The sequence below is a fragment of the Syngnathoides biaculeatus genome, chromosome 18 (assembly GCF_019802595.1).
Source record: "Syngnathoides biaculeatus isolate LvHL_M chromosome 18, ASM1980259v1, whole genome shotgun sequence".
Classification (NCBI taxonomy): Eukaryota; Metazoa; Chordata; class Actinopteri; order Syngnathiformes; family Syngnathidae; genus Syngnathoides; species Syngnathoides biaculeatus.
The window spans coordinates 11,373,096-11,390,689 of NC_084657.1; the positions used below are offsets into that span (position 1 = coordinate 11,373,096).

The window sequence follows — 17,594 nt, forward strand, 5'->3', positions numbered from 1 at the left end:
GTCGCCCGGCCCCCTATCCTCAGCCGCTGTTAAGGTCACCGCCGCTGGCATTCGGGAGCTAGCCAGCCACCGACCAGCCGTCAAAGACGCCGAAGCGGAGGCGACACAGCGAGGAACGCGACGTGCCGAGCAACCAGAAAGCAAGAAAAATGTCTCTTTCGAACAAACTCACCCTGGATAAAGTGGATGTGAAGGGGAAGCGAGTCATCATGAGGTAAATCGTTGCACGGAAATCATTGGATTAGCTTGGGAGCTAACGCATGCTTAAATATATCTATTTACATATTTTTTTGGTGAGTTTCTGGTCATTTTTCCAGCGTCATAATAATGTGACAGCTAGTTTTCGAATAGGGATTGTAACTACTGCATTATGAGAGAGAAATGAAAGTGGGCGTGATGATCCGTTTTGACGACACCGGAAGTTAATTTTGTCGCATTTTTAGAATCGTCTCACGACCGCGCTATTAATATTGGTGCAAGTGGCAATTTGAATATTGGAGCTGATAGCCTTTTGCCCTCATGAAAGGAACTAATAAGCCGCAATAAGATCTGAATTTTCTGTCGAATTAAGATAAGTCGTTCCAGCAATTTAACCCTGTTATTCATACTACTTATTTGAGTTGTTTCCGCCTTTTAAAAGAAAGTACATAACCTTTCCATATAATAATAGTAATGTGGAATGTAGTAATGTAATTTGGCACAAATAAATACATTCCATTTTTTGGCTGAAAATGGGAAGGTGGTAGAATCTGGTGGGAAAACACTAAAAATGTTAACTCTTTCTATCTTCTAAATTAAACGTGGGTGGATGGATGTATTGATGACAGTGATTTTGGAACCAAAAGGTCAATTTTTTTGCTAGTCTTTGCAAAATTATAATGATCGCCCTTATCAAAATTCAATTGAGATTATGTCCAATCCCGGAAGGGAGATGCACGGCATGGATGTTCTCCTTCCTATTAAAAATGATCTTTTCCCCCCCAAATGTCTTTACATGGCTGTGTCTTCACGTTGGACTAGTCCGATGAGAAGGGCGCATTTGAACCTGACACCCAGCCACTCACCCACTGTGGAAATGTCAAAGGTTCCACATCGGCTTTCTCAGCGACAGGCACCATAGGTCAAGGTTCACGCCAAAACGCACTGCAATACGTCTCAGACGCGCTTTAGCTTCGAGCGTGTCGCACCCAGGGCTTGCCCTAACGTGTCGTTTTGTGAGCGTTTCACAAAAGTGTGGGGCCGAGTGAAAACGGGGCAAGGTGTGACGTTGCCACGCCGGCAACGGGTTGGAGCGCCCAAGAATCTGCTCGGCTGCCCCTGAAATGAGCTCACGTCTGCCCATTTGTGAGACCAGATCAGGAGCCAACAATGACATGGCCATCTGCCACTATCAAAAAGTGCTGCGTTTGTAAGGCGCCGGATCATCGGATGCACGCCTGAGGCTGCCAAAAAAAGCCGGCGAAAAGCTGACCGGTGTGGTTCCAGACCAGACAATGCTTTTACAGTACGGTATGGCATTGTGCGCATGCTGGGGTGTGGGCTTATGGGCCGGGGGAGTTATGTAATGCCGGCTGGCAACCGAGGGATGCAGCGTGTGTTCGTGTGCACTCATCGGAACTCTGCATTCATTCATTCATTTCAATGAAGTTCACAGTAATTCAATTGCAACTGAAGTTCATACACGAGCTCGGCCTCAAAACGTGATGCTGACTTTATATGGCTTGAAATTATTTTTACCCAACTGAGTTCAAATAATTTTCTCTTATGACTTAAATGTAAATGAACAAATTGCAGTACTTTTTTTCCCCATGAAAAGGTCTGACCCGTTTTAATGATGACAATACAACTTTCTCCTAATATTATTACTCCATTGGTATAAAGAAATAATAGCATTTTAAAAAATATGAATAGGTTAAAATAATTGTGGTTTTCCCATAAAAACATTTTTTCTTTTAATGCTACTACTTTATTATAATAAAATTATACATCTTATGTCTTGACTTTTTTTTCCCCCTTCATTAAATTGTTTTATCTTTTCATGACTTTTCGTAAAATATTTTTTTTCCCCCATAGAAATCCGGAACCATTTTCATGTAAAATCGGATATATTTCAATTATGGAGTCTTCTTGAGAAGGTCAATTTTTCTGCAGCATTGTTATTTTTTTCTTCCAGGGTAGACTTCAACGTTCCCATGAAGGACAAGCACATCACAAACAACCAGAGGTACGCGTTTGCTTCGTCTTTTTTTTTTTTCAATTCACTGAGATAGGTCACGACCTTCTAATCTCGTTTTAGGATCAAGGCGGCCGTTCCGAGCATCAAGCATTGCCTTGATCACGGCGCTCAGTCAGTGGTTCTGATGAGCCACCTGGGCCGCCCCGACGGGAACTTTGTGCCGGAGAAGTACTCGCTGGAGCCCGTCGCCGCCGAGCTCAAGACCCTGCTTGGAAAGTGAGAACATTTTTTTTTTTTTTACCTGACCGAATATGATGCCGGAGGTCGAGGACCTCACACGATCCGCCGTTGTGCAGGGACGTGACCTTCCTGAAGGACTGCGTTGGCGCCGAGGTGGAGGCGGCCTGCGCCAACCCGGCCGCCGGGTCCGTCATCCTGCTGGAGAACCTCCGCTTCCACGTGGCCGAGGAGGGAAAGGGCAAGGACTCTTCTGGGAACAAGGTGACGCGCCCGCCTGCCACGTTGTATTGAAATGCACATATGAATTAATATTATAAATGCTGACAGCCGGCACAGTGGATTAGCTGGTAATGCGTTGACCTCACAGTTCTGGGGTCCCGTGTTCGATCCCGGACCCGCCTGTGTGGAGTTTGCATGTTCACCCCGTGCCTGCGTGGGTTTTCTCCGGGCTCTTGGGTTTCCTCCCACATCCCAAAAACATGCAACATTAATTGGACGCTCCAAATTGCCCCTAGGTGTGATTGCGAATGCAGCTATTTGTCTCCATGTGCCCTGCGATCGGCTGGCGACCAGTTCAGGGTGTACCCGGCCTCCTGCCCGTTGACAGCTGGGATGGGCTCCAGCAATCCCAGCGACGCTCGTGAGGATAAGCGGCAAAAGAAAATGGATGGATAGACTTTGCGAGCAATATTCTGTGCCCAAACAACAGCAATAGTTCAAAAGCCCTCTTGACCCTTGACCTCCCCTTGATTTGTGATGACAAAACAGAAGCATCCTCAAATCCAAAAAAAATCATAACAATTCATGAAAATTGACCCCGGTGTCAAAAGTACAACTTTTTTTCCACGTAAACTAAATCAAAATTAGAATCTCTTTCTCACAATATGAGCCCTTTTTTTCCCCATTCTTGCGTTAAAAAGAGAGTGTCGGGGGGGGTTGTTGTTTTTCTGTGACAGACGAAGGCCTCCCAGGAGCAGATCGACTCCTTCCGGGCGTCTTTGTCCAAACTGGGAGACGTTTACATCAACGACGCCTTCGGCACAGCTCACAGAGCCCACAGGTGAGCGCGACGCTTCCGCCGATCGACCGATGACGACGTGACGCGCTACCGTGTCCTCCGTCCAGCTCCATGGTGGGCATCAACCTGCCCCAGAAGGCGGCCGGCTTCCTGATGAAGAAGGAGCTGGACTACTTCGCCATGGCTCTGGAGAAACCTCGGAGGCCTTTCCTGGCCATCCTCGGAGGGTGAGCGAAGCGCTTGGCGGTCTCTCTCGCTGCTCTTATTGATTTTTCACGGTTGTCACGTGCCGTTAGCGTGTTCCACTACTGACTCTTTGATGGGCTCAGAGTCCATTTTTTTCCCCTCTATGGATTGTCCAAGTCTTACTTGATCTCACTATTGCACAGTGCAATAATCCGTGAATGATGTCTGTGTTTATATATATATATATTGAACAATCACAGTTATCACAGTTTTGATTTTTGGCCTTTTGTGTCATTAGGCTGCACCTATTTATCCGGTGTGTGTTATTTTTCTTTTTCATTTTTTTTCTTTTTTTTCGCAGGGCAAAGGTGAAAGATAAGATCCAGCTGATCAACAACATGCTGGACAAGGTGGACGAGATGATCATCGGCGGCGGCATGGCCTTCACCTTCCTCAAAGTGCTCAACAACATGGAGGTGAGGACGTCGGGGAAAACACAACATTTAGGGACACCCGCGCTCACCTCTTCGAGTCCAAAACTAAAAGCTGCGGTCAAGATTATATCGTTGGTCCGGAAAGGTGTATGGCCAGAAAAATGAAATCCTATTTTATTTGTATTTTTTTTTCTCCAAAGTAAAAGACTTTCTTTCATTTTCAACTTTGAGTAACTCCTTCCGACTGTGGTGTAGCTATGCCACGGTAAAATGTCCGGTAAATGTGCTCTAGAATGACCTGTTCATGAACCCCGCCGCTTGCTCAACCAAAAACCAGACCGGAACATTCCATGCGGCCAATAAGTTGTGTGTCGTTTGCCTTTAACGCTATCTCACCCCCTGGCACCAACTCTGAATTGATTCAGAACAGAGGTTGAAATTTCCTCTACTATTTAAAAGAAGAAGTGCTATTTGCTCGGCCAGATAAACAGGCTGTGACGTCTCCGACTGTGACCGAACGTAGAGAGATAAAGCAGGTTTGTAACACTTGCGTTCGTAACTGGCAAGTTAACTTCTTACCCCACTTGGAAAAACTCTTAACCAAGCGCATTCTTCTATCCGCTATTTTCTACAGTGAACAGAGAATTTAGCTATTCAGATTCCTTTAGTGGTCACAAATGAGTAATAACGTAATTTCTGGCCTCCAGAGCGCACCGGATTATAAGACTCGCCCAGTACATTTGTGAAGGAAATACAATTTTGTACATACATAAGCCGCACCTGTGTAAAAGCCACAAGTGCCCAAATTGAAACACGAGATATTTACAAAGACACTTCAAATTTTAAGACATTAACTTAGCTTAACATAGCAACAACGTGGTAGCACGAACAGGGCTGGTTTAAAAAAAAAAAAAAAAAAAATTGCGGCACCAACACGGTAGCATTGCACAAACAACGGCAATAGAAAAAAAAAAAAACATACCTAAATCATTGAGGCACGGCAGCAACACGCTAGCACGGAGAGCTAACGGGGGCGGTTTAAAAAAAAAAAAAAACATACCTGTAAAAATCACTGAGACACGACAGGAACACAGCAGCAACACGCTAGCCCAGCAGTAACGGTAGCGCAGCGCTAACGGGGCTGGTTTTAGAAAAAAAACATACCGGTAAAAATCACTGAGACACGGTAGCAACACGCTAGCACAACGCTAGTGCAGCGCTAACGGGGCTGATTTAAAAAAAAAAAAAAAAAAAAAAAAAAAAAAACATAGACATTTAGAAAAACAAAAAAAAACATACCAGTAAAAATCACTGAGACACTGCATTAACACAACAGCAAGATGCTAGCACAGCGCTAACAGGGCCGGTTTAAAAAAAAAAAAAACCTACCGGTAAGTCACTTCCTCGGCACATATATTCCACCGGTCTCACTCACCTTTTCCGCTCCAGTGCTCCCTCGTGGGCGATAGAAAAAAAAATGCACAAATTAGCCGCAACACCGCATACGCCGCAGGGTTGAAAGCGTGGGGGGGGGGGGGGGGGGGTTTGCGGGATTTAGGCCAGAAATTACGGTAAATGAAATATACAGTATTGTTTCAATTTCAATATATGACTTCGCCTTGTCAGATCGGCAACTCCCTGTACGACGAGGAGGGCGCCGGCATCATCAAGGATCTGATGGCCAAGGCCGAGAAGAACGGCGTCAAGATCACGCTGCCCGTCGACTTTGTCACCGCCGACAAGTTCGACGAGAAGGCTGCCACGGGCACGGCCACCGTCGCCGCCGGCATCCCCGCTGGCTGGATGGTACGAAGGGGGGAGCGGCTTCACCTTTTCCGCCGAGTTGCACGCGAGCGCCGTCGCCGTCACGGTCTCTTCCCGCAGGGTTTGGACAGCGGGCCCGAGAGCTCCAAGGCGTACGGCGAGGCGGTGGGCCGGGCCAAGCAGATCGTGTGGAACGGCCCGATGGGCGTGTTCGAGTGGGACAACTTCGCCAAGGGGACTAAGAACCTGATGGACAAGGTCGTGGAGGTCACCAAGTCTGGCTGCGTCACAATCATCGGTAAGAAGCGCAAGATTATTCCTGACCCCTCGTGTTATTAATTAAAAAATTGATCACACCAGGTGTGGACGTTGACGAGCACAATTTCTCCTCCATAATTTGCTGAATAATAATAAAACCTTTTTTTTCGTGTGTGTGCTCGGGCAAAATTGTCTCAGAAAAGTGGCACTTTGCCACCACTTGTGGCATCCATGGGCAAATTTAAACCACACAGCACAATTGGTATCAAAGTTTAGCCTGGGTTGTTACAGAGAGTCTTTGCCACGTGTACGTATGCAGTTCTGGTGCTTGTTTTTTAATCAAACCGCCTGTAGGCCATTTAAGGCTAATTTTGTGTGATGAGTTGAAATCTTGGTTAAGTTATTTTGGGTACAGGCGGCACGGTGGGATCAGCTGGAAAGTGTTTGCCTCACAGTTCTGAGGTCCCAGGTTCAATCCCGGACCCGCCTGTGTGGAGTTTGCATGTTCTCCCCTGTGCCTGCGTGGCTTTTCTCCGGGTGGGCACTCCGGTTTCCTCCCACGTCCCAAAAACATGCAACATTAATTGGACACTCTAAATTGCCCCTAGGTGTGATTGTGAGCGTGATTGGTTGTCTGTCTCCATGTGCCCTGCGATTGGCTGGCAACCGGTTCAGGATGTACCCCTCCCGCCTCCTGCCCGTTGACAGCTGGGATAGGCTCCAGCACTCTCATAACCCTTGTGAGGATAAGCAGCCAAGAAAATGGATGGATGGAACTACTGGTATTGGCAATTTAATAAAATAACAAAATTTAGGGGCCAGGACATAAATTACACCTGGTTGTTATCTGTTTGCGTTTAATTATTTATGTCGCATATCCGCCATCTGAATGAAATTCCAGCTGTATTCACGTGACAATTTTTATTAAAAAAAAAAATGTAATTGCTGCCTGTGATGTGCAGGTGGGGGCGACACCGCCACCTGCTGCGCCAAGTGGAACACTGAGGACAAGGTCAGCCACGTGAGCACAGGAGGCGGAGCCAGCCTGGAACTGCTGGAAGGTGAGTGGAGGGATAAAACCAATATTATGTGTAGATTTAAAAAAAAAAAAAAAATGAATAAAGGAAAATAATCGCATGGGGAGGGAAATTGCATTTGCATTTCTTTACACTTTTTAAGCTTTTGCACTGTCAAGATTCAACAGACACTTTTCAATCCTTCTTTCCGCTATACTTCGATCTGCAAATTATTTTGGATTGTTTATGAATGTTAGCGTGATGAACCTTCGAATCATCAGAATCGAGGGACGAGGGGCACGGCTTCGGCGGCGTCCGCGGCTTCGGCCGGGCTGCCTCGTACAAACTGTCGGGGGGGGGGGGGAGTCTGTTGTTAGTTAGAAGTGATCCGCATATCCTCTAAATAGGGCTCGAAACGAACTTCACTCGATTGTGAGATGTTCTCACCTTCGAAAAGCCGCTTCCGTGACATCACGAACAGACGACGCGGCCAACATGGCGGATGACGCACTCGCCGCTCGTATTTTTTTTTTTTTCGTATGGACATTGACGGGAATAATGTTATATGCATTTTTCATTAAAATATCGATTTTAGAAAGTTTATAGGCATGACGCTCGACCTTTTAAGCATCAGAGCTAGTTCACTATTGGCCCGACAGCCGTGTACGCTGACGCCGTGTATCTGATATGAACTCGTGACAGTGGAAAATTGTTGAAGGGCTCTTCGTTACCCTCCATTCCATGTCCATCTTTTTTTTATGATCAAATTATTTGATTTACAGTTACACTGCCTGAAAGGAACGATGTTCCGCAATATGGAGAGAAAAAAAAAAAGGGAAATTCACTTTCCCAATCCTTGGTGGTTTTTATAACCCGTAATCCTGCGTGTGTGCTCTTTTTAGGCAAAGTCCTCCCCGGAGTGGACGCCCTGAGCAACGCCTAAAACTCCTTCCGGTCGACCCACTGAAGTGTGTGTGTGAGAGAGAGAGAGAGAGAGAGAGAGAGAGAGAGAGAGAGAGAGAGAGAGAGTGTGTGTGTATTCTGAGAGGTGAGTAGCGACCGAAAAACAAACAGGTGTTAACTCAAGTGACCCTGCATTTAAAAAAACACGCACTCAGTGGGCGTTTATGGCAGATCAACGTGTAACGAGTAGAACTTCTGCCTTGTTGTTGTGACCCAACTGGAGGACTGCTAGAGTAGCCGGATGGTTAGGGTGGAATTTACTTTGCTGTGATGAAAAGTCGACGTCGCTCCAGATTTTTAGGCTGCACGTGTTACGCTCCTCCTGTCATTCCCTGCTGCTGTATGACGTGTGTGATTAGTGGCTATTCACAGCGTCACGACTTGTACACATCCATTTGGGCATCGGTATAAAGGAACGGTTCACGTTGGCGTTTGTGTACCTTCTGGCGGTTCTGCTAGCCTATTAATAAATGTCTTTAAAACCTTCCTGCTGCTTTCGTATTCCTTCCCAATTTCCAGGATAAGTCATTTTTTTGTTTGACCGGTATTTCGGTTCTCGACCACAATCTGTCCCGGAAAACGGTTCGGGAAGTGATTTGTTTGGAAATCGAATCGATGTTTCCCATTACGATGAATGGAAAAAGAAATAATGCGTTCCAAGCCAAAAAAAATTGGCATTTTAAAGCTTTTTTTTTTTTACGCTTTTCCTGATAATAAACTGCATAGTAGAAATACATGTATAGTTTAACTACTTTATATAATAAAATAATTTAAGAAATTATATGTATTTTTTTTTTTGCTTAAAATGTATCCTTTAGTCGTAGAGTAAGCGAGGCTGGGAGCGCATTGTCGTATCGGTAGTGACTCGGCCCCCAGCTTTGTTAACTTTTTTTATTAACAAAAGTGCAAAATAACTTTAAACAAGTAACTTGCCTTCTTTGGGTTTTGTCAGGGGTGTTCGAGTACCGATTTTCGTTCAAAACAGAAGCAAAAACATCTCGAAATTTTCGTTCAAAAACGGGGACGTTCGAGAACCGAGGCTTGACTGTATATTGAGCCAAGGCGGCACGGTGGCGCAGTTGGAAAGCGTTGGCCTCACAGTTCTGAGGTTCAATCCCCGTGCCTGCGTGGCTTTTCTCCGGGCACTCGGGTTCCCTCCCACATCCCCAAAACATGCAACGTCAATTGGGCACATTAAAAATTGCCCCTCGGTGTGATTGTGAGTGCGGCTGCTTGTCTCGACATGCCCTGCGATTGGTTGGTGACCACTTCAGGGTGTACCCCGCATCCTGCCTGTTGACAAATGGGATAGGCTCCATCCCCATCCTGCGACCCTTGTGAGGATAAGCGACTGAGAAAATGGATGGATACACACACAATTTCCATTTGGGCCACACATCTGGAAAAATGTCACAAAAAGTAAACTGCGGCGCTTTGAAATGTGAATTTTTTTCACTCCGTGGCGGGAGCGTGCATTCCTCCGTGGGCACTCGAACGCAACAGGGTAACTACAATTTTATGCGTAATTATATAGTACTATATTTGATTGACATGTTTAATTTTTGTCTTACTCGGTGACTGATTGGTCGCGCCACTCCCTCATGACCTCTCCTGACCAGCTGCCACTGCCGCCAGCATAGATCGATGATGCAATTGACAATTTCAGACCACAGCGTGTGGTAATCACAGTTTGACCACCAGGTGGCGGCCTTGTTTAATAAGCGTCCACTTGCACATCCACATCAGCTGCTTTTTCATTCTTGTACAACAGATCTGGTCCAAATTAAAAAAAAAAAAAAAAATGTTAAATTTTAAAGTCGATAGCTGTGCGCCGGGGAGCAATGACTTGTTTACCGTTCTCCAGCTGTTGAGCTTTTTGTTCCAGGAAATGCGAGTTTTCGTAGTCGTCTGCGTCTGCGGCGACACGGCGGCTTGGTGAAGTGCGGCGCTTTGGTCTTGGATTGAAACCAATGCAGCGACGTCTCCTACCGTCATTTGTCAGCGTCGCGCCAGGCAAGTTTGCGTAATCAGTGTTGGGGGGATCAACAACTGGAGACGAGATGGTCATGTTTTTTCACTACAACAATTATTATTTTTTAAAATTTATGTGCTGTACAGTATTTGAATGGGGAAAGAGAGCACCCTTCGTCCTTAACGGCGTCCGCTCATTTTCATAAATTGTGACGGGGAGTGGATCTCTGCAAAGGCAAAACATTTTGGACAAATGTGAACGTTCTGATCTTGTTCGAGTGAGGAAAATCTTAAATATGAACATTGTGGCCGGGATAGTTCATTTGAGAAACTGCAGAGATTATTGTGTATTTATTTGAGTGGAGGCTTTTTTTTTTTTTTTTTTTTTTTTTGCTCAACTACAAAGTAGCATGGATTATTTTATTTATTATTTTATTTATTTCAAGGAAGAAGGAATATCCCCATTTTGTATTTCAGTCGCAAGTGTCAAACTCAAGGCCCTGGGTCCAGATTCGGCCCGCCGTGAAGGCAAATCGTATCAACTTTCGTGATTTTTGTTAAAAAATCAGTACCAAAATTTCAAATTGTCGTGTCGTAAATGATAACGTTGAGATATAAGCATTTTTGTCTTACCAGACAGCAATAGTTGAAAACCCCATTACTCTCGATTTCTGATTCCAAAACGAGTTCATAAATCCATCCATCCATTTTCTTAGCTGCTTATCCTCACGAGGGTTGCAGGGAGTGCTGGAGCCAATCCCAGCTGTCAACGGGCAGTAGGCGGGGTACGGCCAGCCAATCGCAGGGCAGATAGAAACAAACAACCAGTCACATTCACAATCACACCTAGGGGAAATTTAGAGTGCCCAATTAATGTTGCAAATTTTTGGGGATGTGGGAGGAAACCAGAATGCCCACCCGAAGAAAAGCGACGCAGGCACGGGGAGAGCATGCAAACTCCACACAGGCGTGGCCGGGATTCGAACCCCGGTCCTCAGAACTGTGAGGCCGACACTTTCCAGCTGCTCTCATCGTGCCCGCCCCTGAGTTCATAAATTTCATATGTAAATATGATGAGTTTTTTTTATTGTTTCACAGTCATAACGGCCCCCTGGGAGGGGAGGGGGGGGGCTGTAAGTAAAATGTGGCCCGCGACAAAAATACGTTTGACACCCCTGGTTTAGGTAGAGGATGTACACCCCTCCCCCACCCAAAAAAAAAAAAAATTGTGGCCAAGCTGGTTTACTGTATTCGCACAGATTAACTGATATTTATTACATATTTATTACATATTTGATGAATAATGGCAGATGGGGATGAGAATTCAATACTTACACATAAATATGTTCCAAACTTCTGGTTGGTGACGCGGCAACAGCTGTTAAGGGGTATAATCATTAAAAAGGTGAACGTGTATATATAACAAGTATGTAAAACGTAATTCTCGTGAAATTAAGTTTTCAGAAACTTTACAAAACTCACCCGCAGTGAGGTCCTCACTGGAAAATACCAACAAAAACCGTTAAATGGGGTTGATTTTGTAAATATTTCAATCAACGTGAAAAGCATACTTTGAAGTTGCGATCGCTCGGTTGGATTTGGTGACTGAAAAATGAAAGCCATTTGTTAGAATGTCCCACAAAAACAAGAAATCATTTGTAAAAAAGTTATTCTGCAAGGTATGGTACCTGTTTTGGATCGCATGACGGCAAACCGGCTCCCCTCACGCTGGCTGTCAAAAACTAAACGTCACTACCCACGTACCGTACGGCTAGAACGTTTGCCACAACATCCGAAACTCACAATGTGTGCGGGTTGTATATCTGAGCCTCTTCGTGTATCGTCTCTGTGGGGGGGAAATAGACAATAATAGTCTGTCATTCCAAAAAAAAAAAAAAAAAGGGAATTCAAAACAAAAATATACGAGTCCTTTTTTAAAAGGGTGAAATCTCTTTGGGGAAGAACGTTTGTGCATTCAAACAATGCAATGTGCAGAAAAGCACGCAACCTAGTGGTGATCCCTGAGGTACGCCACAGATCGCGGATGCTTTGAATTATATTTAAGATGATCCAAGTATCTGATATCATGTTGATGTTGTCCGTTTTAAGGCACACAAGAGATCTCATTTGACGATCTCATTTAGCAGGGGACGCGTGAGGCCGATAAGTTCTGCGTAGGTAGACGTGGCTTAAAACCAATTCTGTGCGTGTGTGTGTGGATTATAGTTTCATACAGTAGTTAAGAATTTTCAAATAAATTGTCATTTGTTGGACAATATTTAGTAACGATTCAATTTTTTTGTCAACCTGAATAGCAAAATGCTCGATTCACGTTATCCGGATTCTCGTCCTCAAATCTTTAAAAACAAGAGGCCTGGGATTGATTCCTGAAGTGTGCCACGGATCGGAAATCCAGTAAAACTGTGTCGGGCAATAAAAGCAAAATTACTATAACAACACCTGGACATGACATTTATCTGAAAATACTCATTTGTCAGAAAAGACAAGAAACCTGGGAGTGATCCCTGAGGTACGCCTTTCTTCATAAACTCAGATTAAAGATGCATGGTTAACGGCAGTCGAAAATATAACATTATGAAGTTAATTTTTAATTTCTTTCATCCTGATTGCAACACAAATCTGGAAAATCATTGGCTCATCAATACTGAAAAATATGTATAAATAAACTATATAAATAATGTGCTATTTTTTTCACATTTAAGACCATTTTTTATTTTTTATGTTTGATTATTGAAGTGAGATTATATATCCCAAGGCCCCGGTTCTTGGAACTTACTGGACTTCCTCTTGCATCTCAGACACAGCAGGCCCAACAGACTCAGCAAGGCCAGCGACGCGACAGTTGCTACCGCGCACTGCACGCTGGAATTTCCCAGCATACCTGAAAGAAGCGCTTGTGAGAACTCTGTCCTTGCAGGTCAAAAAAAAGAAAAAAAGGGTCGCTACCACATTATAACGTGATATGCTTCACGTTATAATGTGGATGTTTCATGTTGTAACATATGTTTCACGAAATAATGTGGTGAATTACACATTTCACATTATAACATGAAACGTTTCATGTTATAATGGGGAATGAATTACATTTATAACGTGTAATTTATCACATTATAACATAACACCAAAATGTTTTACGTTATAACCTGAAAAGTTGGCGTCCATTTGTTGCTAGAAGTGGACTCTCATTGTGTGTTGCACAAAATATGGATTGGGTGAGCTTTTTATGGAGTCGTGGTGGACCTGGAGAGTAGTCATGTAGTAGAACTGGAACCTTTGGGGGGGGGGGGGCTGAAGAGGAGTGACATTGATTTATTTATTATTTTCTACGTTATAACATGAAACCAATCACGATACAACGTAGAGCATATCACGTCATAACATGAGTTTCACACGCTAACATGAAATGAATTAACTGAACTTTTCACGTTATAACATGACATTATTCCAATTTTAACATGTAATTAAGTACATTATAACGTGAAATGTCCAATCATTTTCTTTGCCGCTTATCCTCACGAGGGTCGTGGGGAGTGCTGGAGCCTATCCCAGCAGTCAACGGGCAGGGGGCGGGGTACACCCTGAATTGGTCGCCAGCCAATCGCAGGGCACATCGAGGCAACAGCCGCACTCACAATCACACCTAGGGGCAATTTAGAGTGTCCAATGAATGTTGCATGTTCTTTGGGATGTGGGAGGAAACCGGAGTGCCCACCCGGAGGAAAAACAACGCAGGCACGGGTAGAACATGCAAACTCCACACAGGCGGGGCCGGGATCGAACCCGGGTCCTCAGAACTGTGAGGCCAATGCTTTACCAGCTGATGTACCGCGCCGAACGTGAAACATGTCACGTTAAACGTTGGTTTTTTTTGGTGTTTTTTTTTTTTTTTTGGTGTGACAGCAACACACTTCCGTACACCTGTTCCTACAGGAAATGGTTGGCCAAAACTTTTGAGCGTTTGCGGTCACGGGCCTTAAAATAAAAGCTAGTCAGCTACTATCATGACGGATGGTAACATGAACATATCTTACCGCGCTTGTCAGTGATGTGAGATTGCACTGAGAGGGGTGTCGAAAGTTGTGGTCACGGTAAAAGAGCAAAAGTCCATTTTCTGTGCCGCTTATCCTCACGAGAGTCGCGGAGAGTGCTGGAGCCTATCCCAGCTGTCAACGTGCAGGAGGCGGGGTACACCCTGAACTGGTTGCCAGCCAATCGCAGGGCACATGGAGACAAACAGTCGCACTCACAATCACACCTACGGGCAATTTAGAGTGCTTGTCTTTTTTTTTTTGACTTCTTAAAGTAAGATATCATGCTCGTGTCTAAATCCCGCCTAATATTTACTCCAGTCTTTTGTAATTGGTACAATATTGTTTTAGCTTTTTGTGGCACACTTCAAACTGTAATTTCTGTGATGTGCGCTAACGAAATGTGCAATTCAAACGAGTGCAGTACGCAACAAAGGCCAACTAGAACCAAATCCGAGTGGCTTACTTCACAGTGCCGAGCGTTCCGATAATTAAAAAACAATATTGTGGGGCAGGGGTGTCAAACTCAAGGCCCGGGGGCCAAATTTAGCCCGCCGGATGATTTTATGTGGCCCGCCAAGGCAAATTATGAGTATCAACTTCCATAATTTAAAAAAAGAAAAAAAATCTGTACTAAAGTTTCAAATGATCATATCATAAATGACGACATTGAGGTATTGCAAGATGGCACGGTGGGGTAGCTGGTAAAGCGTTGGCCTCACAGTTCTGAGGACCCGGGTTCGATCCCATCCCCGCCTGTGTGGAGTTTGCATGTTCTCCCCGTGCCTGCGTGGGTTTTCTCCGGGCGCTCGGGTTTCCTCCCACATCCCAAAAACATGCAACATTAATTGGACGCTCTAAATTGCCCCTAGGTGTGATTGCGAATGCAGCTATTTGTCTCCATGTGCCCTGCGATCGGCTGGCGACCAGTTCAGGGTGTACCCGGTCTCCTGCCCGTTGACAGCTGGGATGGGCTCCAGCAATCCCAGCGACGCTCGTGAGGATAAGCGGCAAAAGAAAATGGATGGATAGACTTTGCGAGCAATATTCTGTGCCCAAACAACAGCAATAGTTCAAAAGCCCTCTTGACCCTTGACCTCCTCTTGATTTGTGATGACAAAACTAGCTCATAAATTTCATCTGTAAACATGATGTGAAAGATTTTCACAGTTTCACATTCATAACGGCCCACTGAGGAGAACCGTAACTAAAACGTGGCCTGCGACAAAAATGAGTTCGACACCCCTGTTGTAGGGGAAAATACAAATACATTTTATTTCAAAATATATATATTTGTTAATAATCGTGAATTAGTCTCAATGGTTTATGAATCAGGTTTGAGGCAAGCCAAAAACCTATTTACATTTTTCATTTGCAGTAGTTTAAGACAACATATTACAAACGGCAACTAAAAAAAACCCAAAAGGATGATTATTGGATTAATTACATGATGAAAAAATAATACATTTTGGTGGGTGAAACAATGTTACGTTTATTTAAAAATAGTTTAGAATGATGGTGAATTAATTTTGTATTCATTATGACTTTAGTATTTTTTTAAACTAATACTGTTTCTGTGATCCGCAAAAGTGATTTTCGTTTTAATTTCTTTGTTTCAATCATTTGCAATACTATAATTAGTAAAAGTAATAAAAATTAATACGTTGTACGATAAAGCAAATTCAAAATAAAAGCTGAGTTTAGAAATTAAACAATTTCAAGGAGATTTTTCTTAATTCAACAAAAATTGGTGCCCCCCCACACAAGTGAACGAGTACCTTTTTGTATTTATTTAAAAAAAATGTATGTAAAAAAAAAAAAAATTACGCAACAAATTCCAATTGTATGTAAACTATTCCATTTTTATGTGAGACAAAAAGATATTTCTACTTTTTCTTGTTCGGAATTATTTTGTGCGGTCATTTTTTTTTCAAACCAACTATTTCCGTTTGATAATTACAGAAGCATATTTGTGCTCTGTAACCTCCTTGAGACTAATTTGCTCTTTTTCTTGTATGATAATATTCCGCTTCTGCTTTCAAAATACACATATTGACACACATTATGATCTATTGTCTACGCCACGAAATTATCTAAAAATCCAAAAATAAGAGATTGTGAGCGCCGGTCCTCTGCATTGTGTCGCCGCTGCGTTACCTTTGGTGGTCCGGCTGGTCTTCCTGCGTCGGCGCGGCTCGAGTCAACAAGCCGTCAAGCGTGTGCGTTTTGCTTCCTTTTACAACAACTCGCCACATCCGTCGCGCACTCAAGACACGCCGGAGACCACAGAGCAAACGAAAACAATGCTTTTCATTTCAAATGGACACGCGAGATGCATTCGATGACAGTTGTGTAATTATTTCTTCTTCTTCTTTTTTTTTTTTTTGGATGCATAAATCCACAAGTGGTTGACTGGACATGATTTAGGATTACGAATTCATCTGTCTTAACTCAATGGAATTATTCGAAGGCCTCTAAAATGGGATTTATTATTATTGTGTGTGGCACAGCAGCAGATCTTTGTTTAGTTATACCAAAGTTGCAAACATTCTGAACAAAACTAAACAAAAACGTGACAATATGGTGATTATGGAAGCGTTGCATCTACAATTTCTAAAATGAATTTTGTCCACTCTCCATTACTGCTGTGTACATTCATTATGTGACCGTATTTTATGCTGATGATGGAAAACCTATGGAAGTAAATTTGTGAATTTGAAATATGAAGTGATCGCGTTTTCAATAGTTGCTCCAATTGACCCCTCCGTAGAAATTGTGTGGGCTGCGTTACTGACCAATCAGAGGCCAGAGATGTGCCTAAACCACGCCCCTTGTTGTCATCAGCTATAACCTCAGACGTTTTACGGTCCAGTATAGCTTTTGGTAGCGTTTTATCGCGTATTTGGGTTCTTTAACAATAGATATGGTTAAGAGGTGTAGTCACAGACTTTATAATAGTGACGACAGGTATCCTGAAAGGCTAGTTGGTGGAGTTCAATTTGTACCCTTTCCAAAACAGAGTACGAAAAATCTCTTCGATGGATCAACTTTTGTGGAAGACCGCATGATCAACTGAATCCATCTAAAATCAACCGGAACACATATGTTTGCACGAAGGTAAGCCCTATTTTTGATTTTCAATACATGTCTCATATAACTGAATAAGCAGTTTTTCGCTTGCATAACATAGCTACGTGTGAATGATTGACACACTTGATCTGTGTTGAGCGATACTTTGCGAGGACCTGACTGCACAAACGTGTCTCTTTGTTGGCGGCTAGCGAGCTAAGCTAAACCGGACTAGCGAGTCCTAAAAGCCTTCGACGTGCACCGAGACACCAAGACTGAAGGAAGGATGTTTGAGGACACTAAAGTAGTGATTGTCGTACTCGGTCGGGACTTACGTAGGTTCGGCACTAATTCAAGAATAATTATTGAGGGGAGCGCGTGACGTTACACAAAGAAAACGAGAGAAACAACTCGTAAATCAAGCCTCTCCTTCTTCTTTTTCTTCATACA

The 17,594-nt window shown here is 43.7% G+C and overlaps 2 protein-coding genes across 4 annotated transcripts; one reads left to right on the plus strand and one right to left on the minus strand.

Moving 5' to 3' along the window:
• Positions 1-12: 12 nt before the first annotated feature.
• pgk1 (phosphoglycerate kinase 1) lies at positions 13-8,541 on the plus strand. Its single transcript, XM_061804079.1, has 11 exons — positions 13-214; positions 2,174-2,224; positions 2,297-2,452; positions 2,533-2,677; positions 3,373-3,476; positions 3,542-3,661; positions 3,982-4,096; positions 5,681-5,860; positions 5,939-6,116; positions 7,039-7,137; positions 7,995-8,541. The coding sequence occupies exons 1-11, from the start codon at positions 150-152 to the stop codon at positions 8,033-8,035; spliced, it is 1,254 nt and encodes a 417-aa protein (XP_061660063.1). The 5' UTR covers positions 13-149; the 3' UTR covers positions 8,036-8,541.
• A 485-nt stretch (positions 8,542-9,026) lies between these two features.
• Positions 9,027-13,696, minus strand: LOC133491821 (uncharacterized). Of its 3 annotated transcripts, XM_061803450.1 has the most exons (11): positions 13,191-13,696; positions 12,824-12,928; positions 11,830-11,872; positions 11,715-11,758; positions 11,598-11,631; positions 11,509-11,525; positions 11,362-11,404; positions 10,198-10,253; positions 10,045-10,104; positions 9,910-9,969; positions 9,027-9,828 (listed from the first exon to the last, which is right to left on the minus strand). In XM_061803450.1, exons 1-11 carry the CDS (start codon positions 13,207-13,209, stop codon positions 9,770-9,772), a joined length of 540 nt encoding a protein of 179 aa, XP_061659434.1. In that variant the 5' UTR covers positions 13,210-13,696; the 3' UTR covers positions 9,027-9,769. The 3 variants fall into 3 exon arrangements, with proteins under 3 accessions (XP_061659434.1, XP_061659433.1, XP_061659436.1); XM_061803449.1 differs by having other exon boundaries at positions 9,910-10,104; XM_061803452.1 differs by lacking the exon at positions 13,191-13,696 and having other exon boundaries at positions 9,910-10,104; positions 11,715-11,754; positions 12,824-12,914.
• Between the last annotated feature and the right edge of the window lie 3,898 nt (positions 13,697-17,594).